At 39.7% G+C, this 22,672-nt stretch overlaps 1 protein-coding gene across 1 annotated transcript in view; it reads left to right on the plus strand.

Moving 5' to 3' along the window:
• LOC138301048 (phospholipase A2 homolog otoconin-22-like) overlaps positions 1-20,657 on the plus strand; it is a 70,517-nt gene extending 49,860 nt beyond the window's left edge. The window contains exons 3-5 of the mRNA XM_069241085.1: positions 2,305-2,449; positions 8,791-8,897; positions 17,387-20,657. Coding sequence (XP_069097186.1) covers positions 2,305-2,449; positions 8,791-8,897; positions 17,387-17,535 — 401 coding nt within the window. The 3' untranslated portion in view covers positions 17,536-20,657. The remainder of the gene's footprint in view (positions 1-2,304; positions 2,450-8,790; positions 8,898-17,386) is intronic.
• The last annotated feature ends 2,015 nt before the right edge of the window (positions 20,658-22,672 follow it).

Consider the following 22,672-nt stretch of genomic DNA (forward strand, 5'->3'; position numbering starts at 1 on the left):
ATTGACGGCCCTGCCAGCATTCTGTTCTCATTTTAAGCTAACAATTTAAAAGACCCTTCCCCAGCTGTGACCTAGCAAAATGTTGATTTACAGCAGTGCATGTCAGTGGAAAGCACAGGTTGGCCCAGAGCATCAGTGTTGGCAGAGAGAAGAACTCATGAGAGACATGGGATTAAAAAAAAAGCTTAGCTTCGTATAAGGGAATCACAATTGTTTTCTCGTCTCGATTGGCGGAAGGAACGTTCCATTGGTGCCCCCTCTGAACGCTTTGTCCCAGAATGAGACATTCCGCAAAATCTGAATTCCATTTACAGGGCACGAAACGTGTCAACAAACAATGCTTGGCCGCACGTGCAGAAGACATTGTTCCTAAGAAGGCCATCTTTAATCAGAACATCTGAACACACATTGCAGGATGCAGAGGGAACATTCTGGAACACTCTGTGCAATGGGGAGCATTCAACACCGTATTTTAATTGGCAATAGTTTGGATAATGTAACAGCATAAGATTTGTTGTTCTTACGATCAGTCTCTTTGTTGAGCGGAATAACAACCTTTCCTCACGGGCTGCAGTTGTGAATACTGCTTCGGAATACTTGAATTTATAGCAGCATGGGATGGGGAGGTAGGTATAAAGTAAGGGGTTATGGGATTACGCCTTTTGATGAGAGGGACAGACAGCGGCCATAATAAAGCTCATCACCCAAAGAGTGGTGCCTCCATAAAGGCAACCAACAGGAGCCTTGGGTGCAAATGTGGTAGTTTTTTTAAGGATGCAGGTCAAAGACAGAGCTAGACTCCCATCCGTATTATGATGAGTGCCATGAGAGAGAATCCATCAGAGAGGGGAGTATTCAACATTCTCATCTTGAGCAGCCTAACAACCCAGCTTTGTTTCCCACAGTTGGCAACATGCAACTGGTGGACAAATCTCTGGATCCACCCTCAGCTCTGCCATGGTCTGAAGTTAGATACACAGACATGGTAGCAGAACTGCTAACTAGTCTAAGGTAACTTGCCCATCACCATGCCTGAAGGAGTTAACTGAATGTAAGATCTTCAACAAATTTGCGGCAGCTATCCAGGAAAAAGTAGGTAAAGTGTCCCTAGCCTGGTGGGATATATATCTCCTGTCATAGTGTAAAGATTATTAGGTAGCCACTGACATTCTACCCCCATTTTGGGTGACATGAACACCACAAAGACTGACGTAGGGAGATAGTTCACCATAATGTTTTGCCATCAAAGTAGCTTGTGCTAGTGTGATTTCAGCTACCATGATGAAGAAAGCTTTGTTGCCCTTGTTGTCAATTCTAAGACATCAAAAGTAGGAATACATTTTATAGGTGCAGGGCTTTTCTTTGGAAGTCCGGTGGGTAACGCATTCCCAAAGTCAAGGTCGGAAAGGACAATTGATTGCATTGCAGTTTTTAAGCCATTTGGTGGAAGGACAGGTTTGTAGTAACTACGAAGTTTGGCTTTGGATCTACCCCCCCCCCCGGTAGATTCTTAATACATGTTTTAAAGTTTAGATTCCTTTCTAAAATGACTCTTGAGCATTAATCAGAATCAACATTATGGGGCTGTAAACCCAAACTTTAGATCACATTAATCAACTTGTTAGTAAGATGGATGTCAGGTGTAGGAGAAAGTCCAAGAAATTCTCTTTTTAGTTCATGTGTTTTGAAGTGTCGATCTGTTGGTCATTTTTAATGTAAGTTAGGCAAGAGGATAATTCAATATAAATACTATGAAAGCAGTTGCCAAAACTCTGTGGAACACCGCAAGCAACTGTCCTTAGTTTAGAGTTACTCCAATTTTAACACATTGATGTATGTTTAGTCTTGTCAGTGAATGCACCGTGTTCCATCACTAATAATAATTGCTTATTTGTCAGGTAAGCCTGTGTTAAGTGTGATACTTACAAGCAGTCTGGATTTTTAGTTGACAACAGTCAGTACTGGTGGAAGGAGTTACTCATTACACAGGGCCACTTAGCAGCTAAACAATAACCCGAGCCGTTTCTGTGTTCTAAGCATTTCTCAAAGTTATTTTATGTTTCTTGGGCTATAAGATTTTAGTATTGCTGTTATTTTTTCAGAACACTGTATAATTGGACAGAATTTCAAATCTTTCGTTATCTATTGTCTTTTTACTTAATAAAGAGCACATCTTGCTTTTTCAGATGGTGATGCTTTTGCAGCGCTTTGCTCCCTTTATTGTATTCTAAGACTACTTAGGAAGCTTTCCTGAAAAATGTTTTGAATTCTACCCAAACGTCATCTCACTGTTTCTCTTTTTAGCTGTGGCCCTGGGGGCAGGAACCGCTGCTCAGTTCAACGAGATGATAAAGTTCACCACTTACACCTACAGCTTGGCCAATTACACCAACTACGGATGCCACTGTGGGTCAAACACACTGGGAGTTCCTGTGGATGAAACCGACTGGTAAGAGTGTTGGAAGCAGGGTTCTGTATATCTGGACTATTTAGTAGACATACAAAACTGCCCATCTGTGTGGGTCTCTAATTTAGCCACAATGAAGTGTTAGTAGTTCGTCCTTTGTCTTCCTACATGTGTGATCCTGCATTTGCACGTACACAACTCTCTCCTCACACAGTCATCCTTGGCAGATCCAAAATAAAGTCCAAGTAAGGCCTTCCACCACTCCCATGTACACAATAAAGCACCAAAGACCTATTGCTGGCAATCAGATGCCTCTTAACAACATAACCCAATACAGCTGATTAAGCAATGGGCAACTCTTTATCCCTGTAGAGGAAATTAAATGACAAAGTCCTATAGCTCACTCACTGTGCCACAACACACCACTAAAATCTCCTACAAGCTCAGGCTGAATTTATTCATCCCTCTGAAGCAACATAAACCATCATTAAACACTATACTGACCTGACAAATTCATACAAAGAGGATACTGTGATACCAATCCACCATGTCTACAATCAATGTGAAATCCCAGAGCCTTGTGGACTGTTAAGAGAGAGCTACAGGGGCATACAAATGATAGAAGTGCATTTTGATACCATAACATACTATTTATAGCTGAACTACGTTCACCAGGATATAAAGAATGAACCCAAATGGGACTTTACTGACACTTGACACTTGACACATGACTAATTAACATTTCTGCATTTTTATGTAGTTTATCTTTTGCATACCCAGAATGCAGACTCAACCTGATAAGAGCGCTACTCACAGAGAAAGTACTATGGTGTGCACAGTTACAAAATGTGTCCTTCACAAACTTTATGAAGCTTTTTTCCAAAACGCCACTTCATGAAGTTAATAAAGAATACATAGACTTTAAAAAATATATATGTGGGGAACAATACTGCTTAACTTACATTTCGCCATTTAGCAGCATAATATTTTCCTTTAAAACTCTTCTGCAAAAAAAAACGTTTTTGAAGGAATCTACACCCAAAGCCAAAGGTAGATGGCTATAAAGTTTTACATCTTGTAAAGTTGAGAAGTTTCCTGCCTTGGTAAAACTGAATTATAATGCCACTCAAAACTAAAAGCTCGTGACACACAAGTCAGGAAGAAGAAATAAAATATAAATTTAACAGAAATACCCCAAAGATAACCTCCTAGTTACGGCAATGAGAGCTAAAAAACACATATGCGGTGAGGTTTAGGGTTGTGTAAAGCTTTACTTTTTTGCAGCCTTTTCGAACTCCAATGAACTTCTTTCCTAACATCAAAAGCATTTCAAAATTGTTTTGCTTCATAGCATTTGTGTAAAAAATGTGACATTTGCAGCAATTTATGTAACATATATCATTATTCAACAGTATTCAAATTGTGCTGCATAAACTACACTCAATGGACCACAGTTTATGGTGATCTCTGCAATTCAGTTTTACATACATAATAGTTGGAAAAGCTAAATGTTTAGACAAAAACTATTTTCACATTTTCCAGCTTGGCTGGATTCCGTTAGAGTGAGTAATGTTTTGCAATGCTGTGAAAGTGACTCTCAATTATCAGAAAAAAGTCTTGTGAACTTCCATATTCTGATAAAGACTAACGTAAGGAACCAAAAAGAGTCATTTAGGCCGCGCTGCACAGTCCACCAGTTCAGGGCAGGGTATGGCCTCCACTTCCCTGATGAAGGCCATCAGCGATATTTGGGGCTCATAGAAGTGGATCTCCGTGCTGTCAGTGGAGTTGCCAACGCAGTGGTTCCATTGAAAGTAGTGAATTTTGCTAAACAGGCAACATTGTTGTTGCACCCACTCAGCAAAGCTTGTCAATTTGCAAGAAAAAAACTCTCAAAATAGAAGGTTGTTTCTAGGAACCAAAAAACACAATGTTCTGGCACACGTTGGGCCTCAGTTACGAGGCCCTAGTGGCACACTGCAATACCAAAGCATCATTTTTTTAGCCTTCGGTGGCGCAGTGTGCTGGCCCAAGTTTACAAGGCCACCTTGCATGGCTTTTCATGGCCTTGTAAATATGGACTCCTTTCACTCAACACCCATGGAATCTGAAGGAATCTGACACATTCCTAGACTTACAAGTTTGGGAATGCATCAGATTCTGCCGCCACCTCAGGGTGGTATTAAATTGGCACAACAGGGAGAAATAACATTATTTCTCCCCGTTTTTCCTATTTCTATGTGTGCTGCATTCTACAGCACACATAGGAAGAGGAAAACTCCATTCTTGCCATTTTGTCAGGGTGGTGCACAAAAAAGGCTTGCGGTGCTGCCCTGCTCCAAAACTTAGTAAATGAGGCCCATAGATTTCTCCATGTCTGTAAGGATCATTGTACATTTTATGTACCTGGACCCACCATGCATGGCATGGTGTGCTCATGTAGGGAAAAAGAGTGACATGACCCCAACCTAATTAAGACGCAGTGAAGGTTAAGGTGATTAAAAGGGCTTGTGAAGGATGGGTCGTCAAGTCACAGGTTTATTCCGGCAGAGCCAGCTGAGTCTCAGCCACTGTAAACATTTCACTTCACTGGATTTTAAAGCAGGAGAACTTCAATTTTGGCAAGGCATGAGCACAGCCCCAGTTATGACAGCCAACTATAGGTGAGCCCCAAAGTCTTGCTACAGCCAGATAGCAGCAGTTGACAAGTCCTGAATACAGAATGGTCCAGAGAACCTTCACAATAATCAAAAGTGAGAATTGTATGCAATTGCGGTCCTTGGCATGTGTAGTTTATCTTCCTCAGGTGGGCTTTGTGGGCTCATATGAATTAATTCCAACATTTTTATAACCAAGACTTGTATTATATTATGTTATGACATCACTGGGAAGGCATCATCATCACTAAACACTAGCATTTTCAAACGTCGCTGGCCATTTCCCAATATGAATGAACTTTAAATAAAACCAAAGGCAGGCATATACAAAGTCAACAGATGCCCTTGAATCCAATCAATGAGTGAGAACAACAAAGAATACCCAGAATATGGCAGAACTACAGAACCATAGAAATGGTAATAAATTCTCCACAAATGTATGTAACGTAGCATTACAGCAATCTGATTTATTTGGATTCCAGGTATATTAACTCACAGCTCAACATTTACAACAACATAGCTACACAAACCTACCTGAGTGAACAACACATTGTAATATTTAAAATGATCAACAGCAATACCCTAACATATATTATTTCAGTATGTACCTTAAACCAAGGAGCTAAACAATATTTGTCAGTGTGGTTAGGACAGTAGGCAACAGAGCTACAAAGTAATACAGTGAATGTTCTGAAATCTCCACAGTCAACAAATCCTTATATATTTGATAGCCCACTAAAAAATTAAATGAAGTTAGTCTTAACTACCTGTTTATTGTGGTATTACATTTATATATAAAAAGTGTTGTCCTTTAGATGCCTCAAAACAGTCAAATGAGGAAAATGGCACAATATGTCCAGAAAGTTAAAGTCAAAGTTTGGTGATCCCGCCAAAAGTAATTACCATTAACAGATCCTGTGAGACAGGATATTCTATGGTTCTATGCAGCCTTCATCAGTAAGTAGCTTTTTCAAACTGCAGAGTTGAATGTTTGAAAACTATCTTCATTAATGCCTGATCACAACCTTTGAAATCACATTACTAACATAAGGCACTGTTAAGAGGGAAGAGCGATATGAGAAAGTTGTAAGGAACTACGTAGTATACATTTTTTGAGGTGTACTGGTTCTTGCTGTAAACATGATCTCTAGTGATTAGGGCTAGCGAACACTGATATCCTGACAAACTCGGAGGCATTCCTGTGCTGTCTTCTATCTTTTAATCACTTTTACTTCTGGTTTTGCTTTTACTTCTATTTTCAATATTTTTCAAAATAATTTTTCTTACTTATAAATTAAAAATATATTCTCACGTAAGAAAATAAATAATGTCAATTAATAATTATTAAGAGCGATGTATATCATTAATTACAATTAATATACTTATTTATTAACATTTTGTTACATTATTTTTAATTCAAAATATTTGTTTAAAAGATTTGATAATTAATAAACATGTATTTTTTATATATATTCTTCACATTAATTTGTATTTCTATTTTATACTATTTTAAATAATTCCATTTTATTTAACATTATTTTCTATGGGATTTTATTTTAAATCCATGCCTCCAGGTGGGTTTTACATAACCACTAGTTGGCCATGTTTAGTGCTGAACGTACTACTGTTTTATTTTGTAGCAACTTACACTTACAGTTTTGTGAATACCAAAAAGTAGTACACTTACTCAAAATTGTAAACTTACTCAAAAGTGCATGTTGCCTTTGTGAATCAGGCCCTTATAGTAAAAACTCATGGAAACAGATAAAGGTCTAACATAAATACGGACGACAAAGTGGCGAAAAACAAGGATGCCTTTGAGCACCACTATTTTATCTATACAAATGTATAATTTTCCTTTAGTTTTTAAAAAATATTGAAAACATTCTCTCAACTCTGGGTTCCTACCCTATAAATACACTGATGTATACAATGATGTGACAATTTTTGACATGACCCCTTTATGATTACAACATGCTTTAGATGACCAAACAAATTCACTTAAAAACAAAACTATGATTTTAACAAAGAGACAGAAGCAAGTTACCATTGGCTGGAAAATTAAAATGAAAATTTGGCAAAGCTCCCATGCTATATTTATCTTGCGATGGTACTTGCCCAGAATATCTCTGATTTAAGACATGTTAAGCAAGGCACAAGGTGGGCACTACATTCTATTTACCAATATTATTATAAAAGACATTTTGCATCTCTTCATAATGTGGACAATGCATATATATCCTTACGATCCAACAATGTTGTATTGAAATATAGATATCTTATGCCTAGTGGTCCTTATTTGGTTTGAAGACAAAATATTAAAGAGAATCTGTTGTATGAATGAATGAACCCCAGTAAAGCCTCTTTACCTGAAATTTGGACTATCTGGTGCTTTTTATAATGTATTAGGTGAAATATTCCAGTGGGGTATTTTAAACATGCTAACAATTACAAAATATTACAAGGATTACTAATTGCAGTGTCGTAGCAGTGTGTGTTCATTGTAGAGATCTCATACTATACAAAATTGTAGCAGACCCATCAATGTTTTAAAAGGTCTCGGGAATGTGTGTGGACACAGAATAAACGTAAGGTTTAAAGATTGTTATTTCATTTAAATACGGTGTGGAGGCTACTCTTGAAAATTACAGTAGGTAGATGTTATGGTTTGAGTTGACAACATTATGTATGTCCACTATGCAAAGAAGGGATCCAGAACTTAAAACATGTAATTTTCTTTAGTCCAGTGATGAAATGTATACAAAACAAAGTTTGTCCATTTCGAAGAAAATGTTCACTGCTAAAGATATTTTGGTATACATGTACTCCCCTACAAATGCAAGAGAATATATTGTCTTTTTAACTTTTGTAAAATATTTTTTTAAACACATATCAAAGGATTGTCCTTTCCATTGTAATAATATTAATTTTAAATGTTAACCATTAAATTAGATTTCTATTAATTATGATTGTTTACCTAATTTTTACATTTTAAATCATATAATAAAGAATAAAAACAATCTATCAGAAGGGCCTTCTTTAACATCGAGGTCAGCACTCAAATTCAAGTACTTTGTGGTGTATCTTATGCTCTTTTATTTTGTATTTAGCAAACCTGGGATTTTGTGTTTAGGAAAAACTACTCCAAACTAAACCATATCTGAGATATCAATCAGGTCCTGGTGTGCTGTAAAATGGAAAAACAACCTACCTACAGCTTTGGCACATGACTTGAATTTGGGGTTAAAATATTTCCCTGATTAATGCACATGGATTGAGATTGTACATCTTTGATCTTTGATATGTGATGTATATGTGCTTATGTGTAGGCAATTAAAGAGAGTATTAATTTTCTCTAGACTATGTTATCTACGTGTACACCTACAAGTTTCACAACACTGACATTTTAACCTAACTCTCAAAATCCATGTAGGCATCATTCTGTCAGTGTGTCTGGCACAAGCTTCAGTTGCTGCAGCAATGAATTTCGCACACCTGACATAGTACAGAAAACAAAGCCCATGTCAATGATTTATTGGTGGGATAGAAATGCACACTTGCTGCAAAGTCCCCTGACCATGCCTTCTGCCTTCTTAAAGTGAGGTAAAATCACAGTGTACTTGGTGGATCTGCAGGAAGAGCTTTGACAGAATTTGAGAATTGTTCAGACCCTTGTTGAGTGTGTTCATTTTATTTCAATGTCTCCTGTCTTCCTGTCCATTGCAGGTGCTGCCATGAACATGCCTGCTGTTACAACCAGGCTCAGATGATGGGTTGCATCCCTGAAACTACCCACTACAGATTCTATGCTTATGAAGACAAGATCAAGTGCAGTAAGTACTGTCTGGAGGGGCTCAGGGTGAAGCTTGCTTATTCAAGTGTGTTTCCTTAATTTGTGAAAAGATCTTCAGTGAGCATATAATAGGGGAAGAGCTCTAACTAGAATGCTAATCTACACAATTTCCACCAGCTCTGGCTGCCCAGCACAGGTGATGTTAGCATTTGCCAGTTGATGTTAAATATAAATATCTCAGTCAATTCATGTTGTTCTCTACTTGATGTGAGTAGTTCTTTTTTTCTTATATCACCTACTATTTAGCTTTTCCCAGTGATAAATTCGGGAGTATGCCTTTAAGTGAATAAAGGGATCAGAATTTATCCTCGGCAGGCCTAAGCATCTAACACATAGAGGCTGATTAGGAGTTTAGCGAAAATAAACAACTGTCCCCCAACTCCCGACAGGATGGTCGCTGCTATGCTGGCGACCTCCTCGCAGGCCACATACGACTTTCCCACCAACCAAGGTTTCCGCCAGTCAGCCCAGTGTGAAAGGTGCAGCAGCATTGTCACAGGCTCATAACAGAGCCAGCAGCAATGCTGCTGCACGCAGGCGACACCAGCACCCTCGAAGTGCGCACTGTCTATCGAGGGTGCTTGGCAGAGAGACCCCTAGACTGCCCATTTCACGGTCTTAGGCAGTGCAGGGGCCCTACTGTGGCTCCCTGCACTTGTTCTCCGTGGCCTTTTCATGGCAGTTAAGCCACCATGAAAAGGCTGGCAGAGAACCAGTTTGTCATCACCAGGGTGGCGCTGAGTTCAGCGCCGCCCTGGCTGATTACATCCTGCAATGCCGTCAGCCCGTCAGGATATGAGATCCTGGCGGTAGGTGGCGGGACTGCCCGCCATTGTCATAACGTGCCGGTCCGTCCACCACAGCCGTGTTGGGGCAACTTGATGCACACTTCCTAAAGCATTGTCTTTCAAAGGTGTGCGCTATTTTTGACTTACTACTGAATTTCCCCTATTAACTATCATCTACACTTTGAAGAAGGCTTTGCGGCCTAGGTAAGTCTTAATAGGCATAGGCATCAGAAGAAGTTGTAAAATGTAATTTCAAGGAAATACTCACAACATAGAGAGACAAAATAAAATGCCATATAACAGAATAGCAGTAACAGTGATTAGACTGGTCTTTATCCATACAGAAATTAAATAAAACGAATTACAACCTAATCCACATCAACACAAAGTCTGAAAGATCAATGCAATCCTTTTAGCACCTGGCAGCTGTGCAATAATTTACTTCTATAAATGGTATGTAACTGTTATTTTGCTAAAGAAATTAATTTAGCGACCCTATTAAACAATAGGAACCCCACTTAAACAAAACTGGCAACATTTAAGTTCTCACATTCCCTTCTCTAAATATCAGTTTTAAATATTTATGTCTCAAGTCAAAGACAACCGGATATATACACAGAATATGGCCAATTGTCTCCTTCACCAAAGAACATAAGCAACATTTTTATTGACCACACCCAGATGACTTCCCAGAACTATAAACTTGCAAAATGATAAGTATAACATTCCAAAAAGAGAGACCATTTATTTTAGCATTAGAGGTAAGGTTCAAATTAATGCAGGCCTGTATCTTTTGAATAAAGGTTTAATTCACATAATGTAGATGCTGTTTCAACTTAAGTATATCCCAATAGGGATTTGAGACAATATTTACTCTGGGTAAATATTGTCAAGTTTTTATAGTCTTAAAAGTTCCCAAAGATAAGACTACAGACTTGCAATACCTACATTGACTATTAAGGTTGAATTTAAGCCAAGGCTAAAGTATGTTTTAAAGACTCAATTTTGTACCCATTTCATTCTGCTTTGTAATTTTAAAAGATAGGTTATGATTATGAAGAGATAGCCGAGAACATATACTCTGAGCATATACAGCATTGTGGCATCAATTGACATAGATTTAATAGTTTCCTCATACAGTTTATTGTTAATGTATTCATATCTCTATTTAATTTTATGAAAAAGGCAAGTGGGCCATAGAACAGAATTGGTCTAAGTTTAACCTTAAATAGTAAAAATGTGCCACTCTCCCACAGATCAACTTCCATAATCACTTAAGAATTTCTTTAAGCAGAATCTCTGTAACACCTTTTTCTGAAGAACCTGGTGTGCCTTCCCATTTATATTAGGAGAAAAGGTAACAGCTATATACAGATAGGTAAAAACTAAGCTTATCTTAGAGTTATTTATAGAAAAAGTAAAAATAGGCTTCTTTCTCGACAAGCCTATCATTTTAAGTTTTTTCTAAATGTATTGGGAAATGGGTAAGTCAATTACATTGGTCTAGGCATTTCAGTAATTTTTGCAAACTAATTAATTTATGGCAGTTAACAGCTGGTGATTGTCTTACCACACACTTTGGAAAAACAACTTCAAATGAGTTTAATTTTTCCAAAGTGTAGACATATACAATGAAAATAAAAGTGGAGACAGGTTACAAGCCTGCTTCAGTCCATTTTCAGTCCTTAATTTAGAAGTGATGCTCTTCCACTTGATAATTTGACCTTAAACCATGTGTCGGAATGCAGTTTCATTATGATGTTTATCAAAGTCTCTCCCTCATGCAACAAGGCTAATCCACACTTATGCTGGATTGACTCTATCAAAAGCTGCACCATAATGAATTTTGGACACAAAAAGACAATTTGAATTGCCCTAAAAGCCCACGCAGACTACATTCAAATTGGTTTTATTGCTGTCTAACATTAAATATCTATTTGAGAACCCACGTTTTGCAAAATATCAGAACATTATTAAACTATGCCCTACATGCAAGTTTTTGCATGATAATTCTTGCAAAAATCTTCCACTTTGAGTCTGCAAGGCTGTTCAATGAAAGCTTTCGGGATCACTAGTAATGCTTTTTTTCTATTGAGGCTGCCAGATTGACCCCTTCCATGATGATGGACTAATGCAATGGTATATTGCATTATTAAGCGTTAGGGTCTTGAGGGCACCTATTTGGAGTTTGTTAGACCAGGGGATCTACATACTTACAAAACATTACTGCAAGGGTAAATTCTTCCACTGTTACTTTCTGCAATGAACTAGCATCAGTAGAAGGCTTATATGCTACACCTCATGTGCTCTTATACAGATTTGTGTTATGATTCTGAGCCTAAAATATGACAATCAAGATCACATGTGTGAGTTCTAAGCCCATAATCCACTAAATGACAAAGACAAGAATTCAGAATCAGACTCGCTGGCAATGGTGTGTTCCCTCAGTTTCCAGTTGTGTGATGCGAAGACACAGTGTTTCTGGGGCATTTACTAGGTGTGCATTAGTAGGTTTTCCTCCACTATGCATTGCTGCCATCAGTGACTCTGTGGTTGCCTCTGCTTTGAGAGCAATGAGGGAAACTGGGTGCAGAAAACAGATGATAAGGTGAAGAGGCATATTGAATGTCACATCTGGGCTGCTTTTTCCTGTACAAGCCACTCTTTGGATATCAATTTTCCTGGAAGAATAGGTGGATCTAACCGAATATCTACACCTATTCAAGATGGTTGTCACTCCAGTGTTTGAGGTCTGAAAATCCCAAATCAAGATGCCCTTCATGTTTTCTTCTGTGAGATTATTTTTCTTATCTCACGGATATATAAGCAGGCTTTGGCTTATGAAGGATGCCTCCCAACTGTTGAGTCACCATGGACCTTATCTTCAGCGCAAGATTTGATCTTGCAGAGACAACATGAACAAACACCCAGACCCTTTTTTCTTACTTGTGATGTATGTAACCCAGACACGGAAGGAGGCTTAAGAAAGAGGAGAACGTCCTGGGTGTTCCAGTGTAGTAGTCCCGGCGGATAAGCGCCGCTGCACCCTAAACAAGTAAGTCCAGGGTCAGTATTCATGTAGCATGTTAATCCCCTCCCTGTGTGCTTCCACCAACTTCTGACTAAAGATGTCTAACAGATAGGCAAAGAAGGGACGGCCATTAAGGGAATATCTGTGGTGGTTGGATGTGGAAATGCAGTGCTTCTAAGTGGAGATCAACAAAGTAAAAGGCAAGCCAGCGCGCTCCTGCGCATAAATAAACAGACAAATAGCAGGGTCCGTGCATGTCTGCCCGAGTCGACACCAACATGCAACAAGGAAAACTCACTCCTGTGCGTGTGGAAATGACGAAGTAATGGTGGTATCAGCGTTCTCCTGCATGTGTACACCCCAGTAAGGCAAACAATATGAAAAATGCGCTCCTGTGTGCGCAGAAATGATAAGTTAACGGTGGTATCAGCGCGCTCCCGTGCGTGTGGAAAAGACAAAGTAACGGGGTTTCAGTGCATTCCTGCGCGAGTAGACACCGGCAAGGAAGACAATGTTAAATGCGCTCCTGTGCTTGTGGAAATAAAAAGTTAAATGCAGCTTCAGCGCACTTCTGAACATGTGGACACCAGCAGCATGAGCAATGTTAAACACGCTCCTGCGCGTGTGGAAATGAGAAATTAACGGCGGTGTAAGCGTGCTCTTGCGTAGGTGAACACCAGCAAGATAAGCGACGTGAAACACGCTCCCGTGCACGTGGAAATGGTAAGTAAATGGCTGTGTCAGCACAGTCCTGCGCGGTGGACAGCAGCAAGAAGAGCACGTCACGCCCCGGAAGCGTGATGATTTCACAAGAAGCCGACTGAGGAAGGGCACATACCCATGACCTGGAAGTGGATATGCGAAAACGGAAAGTCTTGGGAATGATCTCAGCCCGAACCCTGACCACAACACATTTGTTCCCTGATTGCTTGTCAGTGCCACAATCCATTGTTATTAATTTTGCCCTGATTTTTGCCTTTTTTCTTTAGCTTTTTTCTCACGGATTGGCCTTTAGAAAGACCTATTTATCAACTCTGATTTTGGGGGGTATTGATCCTTTGCTTTTCACCCTTAGTCCTGACTCCATGCTCCAATTAAGAACCGTCACGATTACAAGGAAGGTTGTTTGTCCTTGTGTCTTTTTCCCAACTACGCAACTCTTAAGAAACACTTGATACCTTTCACTTTTGTATGAAAGTGCAAGGTGGTGTCATTACTGCTGCTAGAAACTGTGTTTCCTCGAGTAAACTAGACAGACCTTTGTGTGCAGTCTTTGACACTGCTTGATTGGCATGAACAAGTGCTGCCTTGCTAAATCCTGGCTATGTGCTTTATTGACCTGGGAAAAATTCTTAATATCCTCTTTATTGTCTAATTTTAATATCACAGGCTAAACATGAGGGACATCTAAGAATTGCCATTAAAACGTTCCTATTCTCTGTGTTCTATTGATGATGTTCTGTTTTTGAAAAAAAATGACAGCAATATTCAAATATTTCTTATAATTATTTTGACGATTGTCCCCTAAACACTTGATTTATTAGAATCTTCCAAGTAAAATGTATTATATTTTCTCAAAACACTATAATACCCATAGTGAATTCAACTATAACACTACTGTTACAATCACAATGTATCACTTGAGCTCTGTCTCTCATCAAGCAAACTTCTGTCTGCTGACTTGTTCATATTGTGTTGCTTTGCACATTTGAAAATTAAAGGTTAAAAAAAGGTTAACACTACAGGGTCAAGAACTGCTGAGCATTCTATAGTAAAGTCAGTTTTCCAAATTTTATGTAAGTTAATCACTGATCCAAAATTCAATTAAATTGCTTTATGGCTCTTTTGGTCTGGATGTCGTTTTAGTTTGGACTCCTCCTGAGCTACTATCAGGATTCAAGATACACCATATAGCAGTGGAAAATGGTCACTTTCCATACGTGTTCCTCATATATAAAGTGACATGGTTGATTTCCATACGTCTGATAATCTCATAATTTATTACCCAATGGAAATGTACCCATGTTCAAATCTGAATTCTGGCACTGCCCGGCACCCGATTGGAATGTGCCTGTGAAGAGCATAGTTAACAGCCTTTTCATGCAGAAAAGCAGCCACATGATGAATAAAGTTGACTGATCCACTTTTTAGTTCCACCATTTTTCCTTTGGGGGAAAAATAACTTTCTAATGTATATAATAACAATACACTCCTCCTACAATATCTGCTCCTGACAATGAGTCACTAAATACCTTTACATTACAGTTGCCAAACAGCGTTCTGAATGACGGAGGGTGTTCAGCAGGTACATTTTCATTTTTTCAATAGAAATTTGAGTTTGTTTCAATCCCAAATTATAGGTGGTCACCAGCAAATACTAATATTTAGCAAATTCAACTTTCCAGAATTAGCATCACTATAAATCAGTTGTGAGGGCATAATCTTACTCTGGTATATAAGGTTGCTAACATATACCACCGCCCGTTTCTCCCTCCTCTATTAACCTTAATTACTAGAGTTTGAAAGTTAACATAGTTCTTCAAAGGGTAAGATTCACAAATCCAAGTTTCTAGTAAACATAAAATGCAGTAATTGTTAATAAATATAATTAATTTGTCATAATCATTTGATAATTGTCTAGTTGTCTGTACCCCGAAAGGACCCTCAACAATGCCTATTCTCAGATGTTATTGATTCATCTGAATTTTTGTTAAGACCATTGATTTGTTCCCAGCATTAAAAAGCGAATAATTCAACCACAATACATACATTATGTATTAAGACTAATGTTGTCTCCCTAGTAATCGCTGTCTTTCTTATACATGCTGCATTGTTTTTTACCATAATTATCAGAAATTACTGCAGGTGTCAGAAACCTTTCTTAGTGAGAATCAGTTCAGAAATTTCCCATAGCAAGGAAGAGAAAAGGGACCTTCCCAAAATTGGCATGACCATCATAATCTTTACTGAGTAATGACAGACCCTTCCCCAAATTAACACAGATATCAGGGAGCTCCCTTAATGCACACATAATTCAGAACCGTCAATCAATCCCTAATCAAGTACAGGTTTTGCAATCATCAACTAGGGGGCACCAGAATCAGAATCTTCTTCAAGCAAGCACATGATTTTAGAATTTTATATAAAAGAGCACATGGTATCAAAATCTTCCCCAAGTGAGCACATGTATCAGAATCGAGCGTTTGTTTCATATCCTTCACTAAATGAGGACAGTATCTTCTGTAAATTGGCATGGGGTCAAATTCATAACTAAGTGACCAAAGCAAGGATAGCATCTTCCCTAGGGGAGCACAGTGATCAGAAGCTTTCCTAAATGAGTACAGGTATCATAACTTCACTAACCAACGAAAGGATCTACCTAGAATGGCCATGAGAATCAGTATCTTGTCTAATTAACCACGGGTATTATATTCAAACGTTACGGATATCCAGTATTGAAATTGTCTCAAAACCAGCACATTGTATCAAATCTTCCCTCCAAAAGTACATACGTAGGTATATAGGAAGCTTTACTTAGTGAGCACAGAATATCAAGATATGATCTAAGTTAGGGTAGGTATCACATTCTTCAATAAGGAAGGGTACAAACTCCCCTAAGTGAGAACAGGTATTAGAATCTTCCCAAAGTGAGTGGAGGTATCAATGTGTACACTAACCGAAGGCAGAACCTTTCCAGAATAAGGAGGTGTAGTAGAACCTTCCCTAGAGAGCACGTGTATCAGACTGTTCCTTAAGCACAGCATGTATTTTAATGTTCGCTAACTGAGGAAAAAACCTTTCCAGGATAAGCACACATATCAGGATCACACATATTAAAAGCAGCATTTAGGAAGAACCAGTATTGCAACTGTCCCAAAACAAGCACCTGATGTCAGAATCTTCCCTAAGCAAAAACAAAAACAAGAAAAAGAAGCTTTAGCAAGTGAGCAGAGGTATCTAGATTCTACTTAAGTAAGCATAGATATCATATTCTTAAGTGAGCAAGAACAGAACCTTTGTTGGGAGAGCACAAGTATCAGAATCTTCCCTAAGCAAGTGCAGGTATTATAATTTTCACTGGCAGAGAAGAAGCACCTTTCCAGAATGACCGTAAGGATCAGGATCTTCACTAAGCAAGGAAAGATATCAGACATTTCCCGAAACAACCACAATTGGAAATCACCCTAAGCAAGTACATGTTTAGGAAGTTTTACTATGCAAAGCATCGTAATATTATCAAAGCAAGCATAGGTATCAAGTTCTCCAAAGTGAGGACAAGTGGAGGTATCAACACATGTTTTAGAACCCCTGTGTGCACAAGTATGAAGTAAGCCACTAATTTGATTAACTCGGAAACCTCAAGTGATATCTACTCCATCCTTACTTTGTTGTACAAACATGGCCATTGTATAGAGGGTATTTTTGTGGCCTGTTTAATGAGATATTTATTTAATGCAAGGTTTTAATACATGGCCCGGGTATGCTGTAGAGCTCATGTGGGAGAGCGTAGCTGTGTGTGCTTTATAGGCCAGCGCTGTCAACTAGCTGCTTTGGAGTTGGTGCAAGTAAGTCACCATTTGCTCGAATGAGATCACTTGCCTGAATGCTCTAGTCAGACGCATTTTCACATTTTTATTTTTATTCCAACAGTTAAAACTCCCAATAAGTGTGACAAAGAGGTTTGTGAATGCGACGAAGAGGCTGCAGATTGTTTTCGGAAAAGGCTGGACACATACAACCTGCACTTCCGCAACATGACAGCGTCTGCGAGCTGCCGGGGCCCGAGACCCTTCTGTTAGTTCCTGACCCGCCACTGTTTGCCCTGCCTGTTACTTTCACAGCTACAACCCTAACGTCAACCTCGACATGGAATGTCAAGCCACACTACCACAGTACTGGGAATTCCCATAATTTACCTTTAGAACTGAATGTCAAAATGACCAGCTGAAACTCCAGTTGAGAAATCAGAATTCTAAGTGACCAGCATATGTTGACTTGTATTCAGTGCAATGCAAGGCAGCCAACAGCCGGAATTCCAGTTGGTCATTGGAATGTCAACATGCAAGGTGCAATTGCAAATAACCCACTGGAAAATGAAATATCGCTGTGTTTGAACTGAAGCTTGTATTGCATGACATATCAATGGGTGTGAGGAATTTGAAAAAGAAATCGAAAGTCTGAATCCAAATGTCTAAAAACTGTCTCAAGGTGAAAAGGCTCAGTGAGTTTATCAATTTCCTTCATGTCTCCCGTGATCTTCTATTTGAATTTTATAGAAAATTGGAAACTCAGCCTGCATAATTCTGAGGTAAATCGAAAACCGTAAAATTAGGCAATATTGGCATCTTTTTATGAGCAGTACTTGTAATTGGCATAAGTGTGGTATGCAGCAGCACAAAATACAAAGCAAACTTTTAACAATCCCGTTTTCAAGGCACTTGTCCCTTTGGAGATTTCATGTTTGGAATGTGCGCTCTCCAAATTATTGGTCACGCATTAGGCAACCTTTCTACCCTAGTGGAAAGACCAAATACAGGACTATGGGGGCAAATTAAGGGCCTTGTTAAAAGTGCGGCGGTCTGAGGATCACCACACTTGCGTTGGCGATCGGACCGCCATATTCGCTTTGACGGTCATACCGCTGCACTCCGGGTGGTCCAACTGCCCAATTACAACCCTGGTGGGAAGACCCGCCAGAGGACCGCCGTCCCCACTGGGAATATAGTTCCTGACGTGGTGACGATGGTCTGAGTTGTACTCAGCCAGGGCACCATTGAACTCAGCGCTGCGTTGCTGATTACAACTCCCCTCACCCCCAGCCTTTCCATGGTGGTTTCACCGGCATGGAAAGGCTGGCGGTGAGGGTGTGCTGGGGGCTACAAGGGGGCCCCTGCACTGCCCTTAGTATGGGCAGTGCAGGGGCACTTTGGCCACCGCCATCGTATGCGCACTGTCTGCTTTGCAGACAGTGCGCATTCTGAGGCGGCTGGTCAGATACTTCTGTGCTACGAGATAGCACTCTGCTCCTTCAAGGGAGCCGAGTGTTATCTCGTAGCACTGCTCCCGCCAGTCTGCCCTGCGGGAACACTCTATTACAATGTTCCCGCCGGTCAGACCAGCGGGAACATTGTAATAGGGTGGAGGGGGATGCCACCGCCATGGTGATGGCATACACCCGGCTAGTTTGGCTGCCCCGCTTTGGGACCACCAAACTCTTAATGATGCCATAAGCAACTTTTCAAGAAATGCAGTGCAGCAATCAAAATTGTGCTGCATTGTATGGAGAACAGAGAGCAGGGAGAGAGTTTTCATCTGGCTTTTAGGCCCTCACACAACAATGCACACACCCTTGCAACACTGTACAAAGATAAATGTCAACCATGGGTTTTTGGATTGGTAGGGGAGCCTTCCAGTACCATAACTATCCCTTTCCCCCCCCCCCACTTTATATCTGTGCTGTAAAGTGCAGTACATGTGAAATGATGGAAAAATGTGAGGCGTGATTTTTTGGCTCAAATCCCTGCCTAAAAATTTTTGGTGGTAGGACTCTGTGTCAAAAACCATAAGTGGTGGCTTTATGGCACCCATGTACCATCTATGTTACTCCTTCTTTACTTGAAATAGTGCAAAGTAGCACAAAGCACTACTACTTTGTGCTACTCTAGTTAACTTTGCAAACAAAATTACAATTTGTGTTGGAAAGTACATCCCATCACAACTCTTTGCACGCATAAGCCCATCCCAAAGTGTTAGTAAATCTGGGCCGAAGTGTCTCCACTAGTGCCCAGGCGAATTTTCATTATTTGGGCTAAAACTCCCCACATTGGCGAATTTCACAAAATGCACTCCTGCTTCAAGCATAAAATGCTTTGCAGGAACAGCGAGGTCAAAGCCAAGAGACATTTTCACCTCAAACTAGACTCCTGGTGTTAGCTTGTGTGACACAGAACATGAGATACGTTCTTGCATTCCATTTTTATGTGAGGTACTCACAAAGGAATTTCACCAAATAAGCACGATTTCAAGTATTTTCATCAAAATGATGTATATTTCAATAAAAAAATTGCCTACCCTGGGTCTTGACCCAGGTCCATCCAAACAGGGTCATATCAGAATCATACGCTCGCCTGTTAAATGGAAACCAAAAACCTGCCTATCAATTGCCTTGCCAAAAAACACAGAGCAGGAAAAACTATTTACCTAAAATCTGCCTCTTACTTTAAGACTGCTGCACTTGCAGTAGTGCATTCTGCTGGTTTCATAGGTTTTGTTCTCATTTTAAATAGGACAAGAGCTGAAGTACCAGAAAGCTTTGCCATGGTGTCGCAATTAGAGGAGTTTCACCTATGGAGAAGACTGCTCATATATATACTAAGTTATGAATACAATTATGCATTTGTGCAATTGAAGTGTCTACATTAAATAAAGAGGTGCTTGTATTCAGAAGATGGGCAAGACCCAACACCAGTCACTCAATTAAAGGAAATGTTATGATACAAGATTAAAAAAACACTCACTAAACATATCTTAAAAATAACTTTTCATTGCGGGAGGGGCATTCCCATCGTGGACCTCTTAGGTTACGGCAGAAGCTTCATTATACGCTGTGTGTTATTATAGATTGTATTATTGACTATAAAAAGTAGTGTCCTTTAGTTATAAGAAAAGCTTTATCTAAAAAGGGGTTGCTAGAACTTGATAAATTAAATCTGCTTTTAGACGGAATGTAAGCCATTTCTGTGTGGCTATTATCCAAGGGAAATTAAACAAAAAGAAAAATAAGCTTTGCAGACCACTTTTTCTGTCATTTTGAGCTCTGGAAAAACCTTGGGAAATTGGACTGTACTATTCATTGAGAGTGGCGCATTTGCTTCAATCTGTAAACTTTCTCACGCAATAAACAGCTTTTTACGTACACCCATATTAAGAGTTCTGCGTCATTTTTGCAAATCGGTAACACTAATAGGCCAATTCGGTTACTGTCAATTTCGAAGCAGGTCAACACCTCCCAGAATGCATTGCTTTGGTAGCTGAGAGCAGTAGACCTAAAATACAGTGTGCTACATGGCCTTGCAGGGAGGCGTAGTTATGTATCTGGGTATAATTTAATGGTAGCATATACTGTACTTAATTGCTGCTTGCAATGTCTTTATAAAGTACATTGCAATCGCTGATTGAAACATCTGGACAAGTGATTTTCTAAAAGTATATATCTTTTGCTACTCTTAGTAGAAATGTCTTATTATTAAGGGGCAGATTTAAGAGCCTCTAGTGCCTATTTGCACTGCATTAGCGTAATTATTTTAATGCTAATATGGCCCAACAAAGCCAAAATCATTGTGACAAATGTACACATTTGTGCAATGCATGCATTGCACCACTTTGTAACTCTTTGTGCTACATTATGCTTGCACCAGGCAAAATGTATGCAAAGGGGGCATTCCCCTGTTAGGGGAGCTAAAAAAATGGCACAAAGAAATCCAAGAAATTTCTTTGCATAATTGTTTTCAGCACTTTTAATGCCTGCTCAAACAGGCGTTAAAAGGAAGCACACCAATGTTTACAATGGGCCTCAATGGGCTTTGCAGGATTAGCGTAAAACATTTTGATGCTGGTTCCCTAACTACCGCCATGGTGCGCAGTATCTTGGATACAGCGCACACATGGTGGCGTTAGGCGGGCGTTAAGGGGCGAAAGAAAAGCGGCGCTGCACCCAGTGCAGTGCCACTTTTCTTAAATCTGGCCCTAAGTTTGTCAACCAATCAGTTTGCTCTGCACTCAATATTTCAATAAAGTTTGTTAAAGGGGGTACATAGGCCCACCGATGGGGTGAAATATTGTGTGATGTCACTTCCCCTGATGTCATTGGAAACATGCCTTGCCGCTTCAGACTTTTTTATAATTTCAAATTCTGCTACGTAGTAGTAGGCAGAGGTTCAACTAAGAATGCTGAGCTCTACCAACTCATTGGCATGCTGCGGATCACTCAATAATGTGACTGCATTTGCCACATGTTCATTCCTTAGAGTCACCTTTCAGAAATCAAGTCTACCTGTAGTGGCTAGCATACGTCTGGAGCAGATCACTCTCTATCCCAATCTCAACAAATTATGACTGCTTCTCTCCCCTTCACTCACTTCTCATTGACTAAACGCGTCCCACCTACCCTTGCTATTCTTACAGTTCAGGTGCTTTCCTTAGCCAATAGTTGCAACAGGAGCTTTCACTAGATCCTCTTACTCACCAGCCCTAGCACTGCATAAATTACCCTGCCACAACCAAAGACTAGCAGCGACGTTAATCAGGTGTCACCAATGTAACTAACCTACTCACACACCTACCAGATGACACTCTCATCTCTAACCTCCGTCACAGACATTTAGATGGCACACCCGCACAATACGAGCAAACAACCAATCTCTATATCACTCAGCTACCATCACAGGCACATATGTACTAACCCAACGTGTCGGCACCCAAACGCCACCCTCACAACACACATTTCCATCTACCCAAAAAAGTGCATTTTCGATATTTTAAATTGTAAAAACCCTCATTATTTAACCTATCTCCTTCCCCTTGAACTCACACAGATATGCTACATTTATTGAACTATAGACACCCAAGTAACTATAGTATTACCAAAATACAAGGCTCACACTGAGGAAGAAAAAAACCTAGCCACCATTAGGAGGAGACAAAGGGCCAGATGTATCAAAGGGTTTTACCCATTCTATGTCTATGGGAAAATGTGTTCGTACATATGACCCAAAGGCCTTAAATAAGGCCTCAAATGACAGACAAAGACAGAAAGAAGGGCCTTTGCTGCTTCTCAGTGATTAGCCTCTTCTTTCACATAATATGCTCAGCCCGCTACTCACCATTCATTGGACTCACAGATGTGCTGATATCATCAGGCACACTCTGCAACCCCAC

The sequence above is a fragment of the Pleurodeles waltl genome, chromosome 6 (assembly GCF_031143425.1).
Source record: "Pleurodeles waltl isolate 20211129_DDA chromosome 6, aPleWal1.hap1.20221129, whole genome shotgun sequence".
NCBI classification, from domain to species: Eukaryota; Metazoa; Chordata; class Amphibia; order Caudata; family Salamandridae; genus Pleurodeles; species Pleurodeles waltl.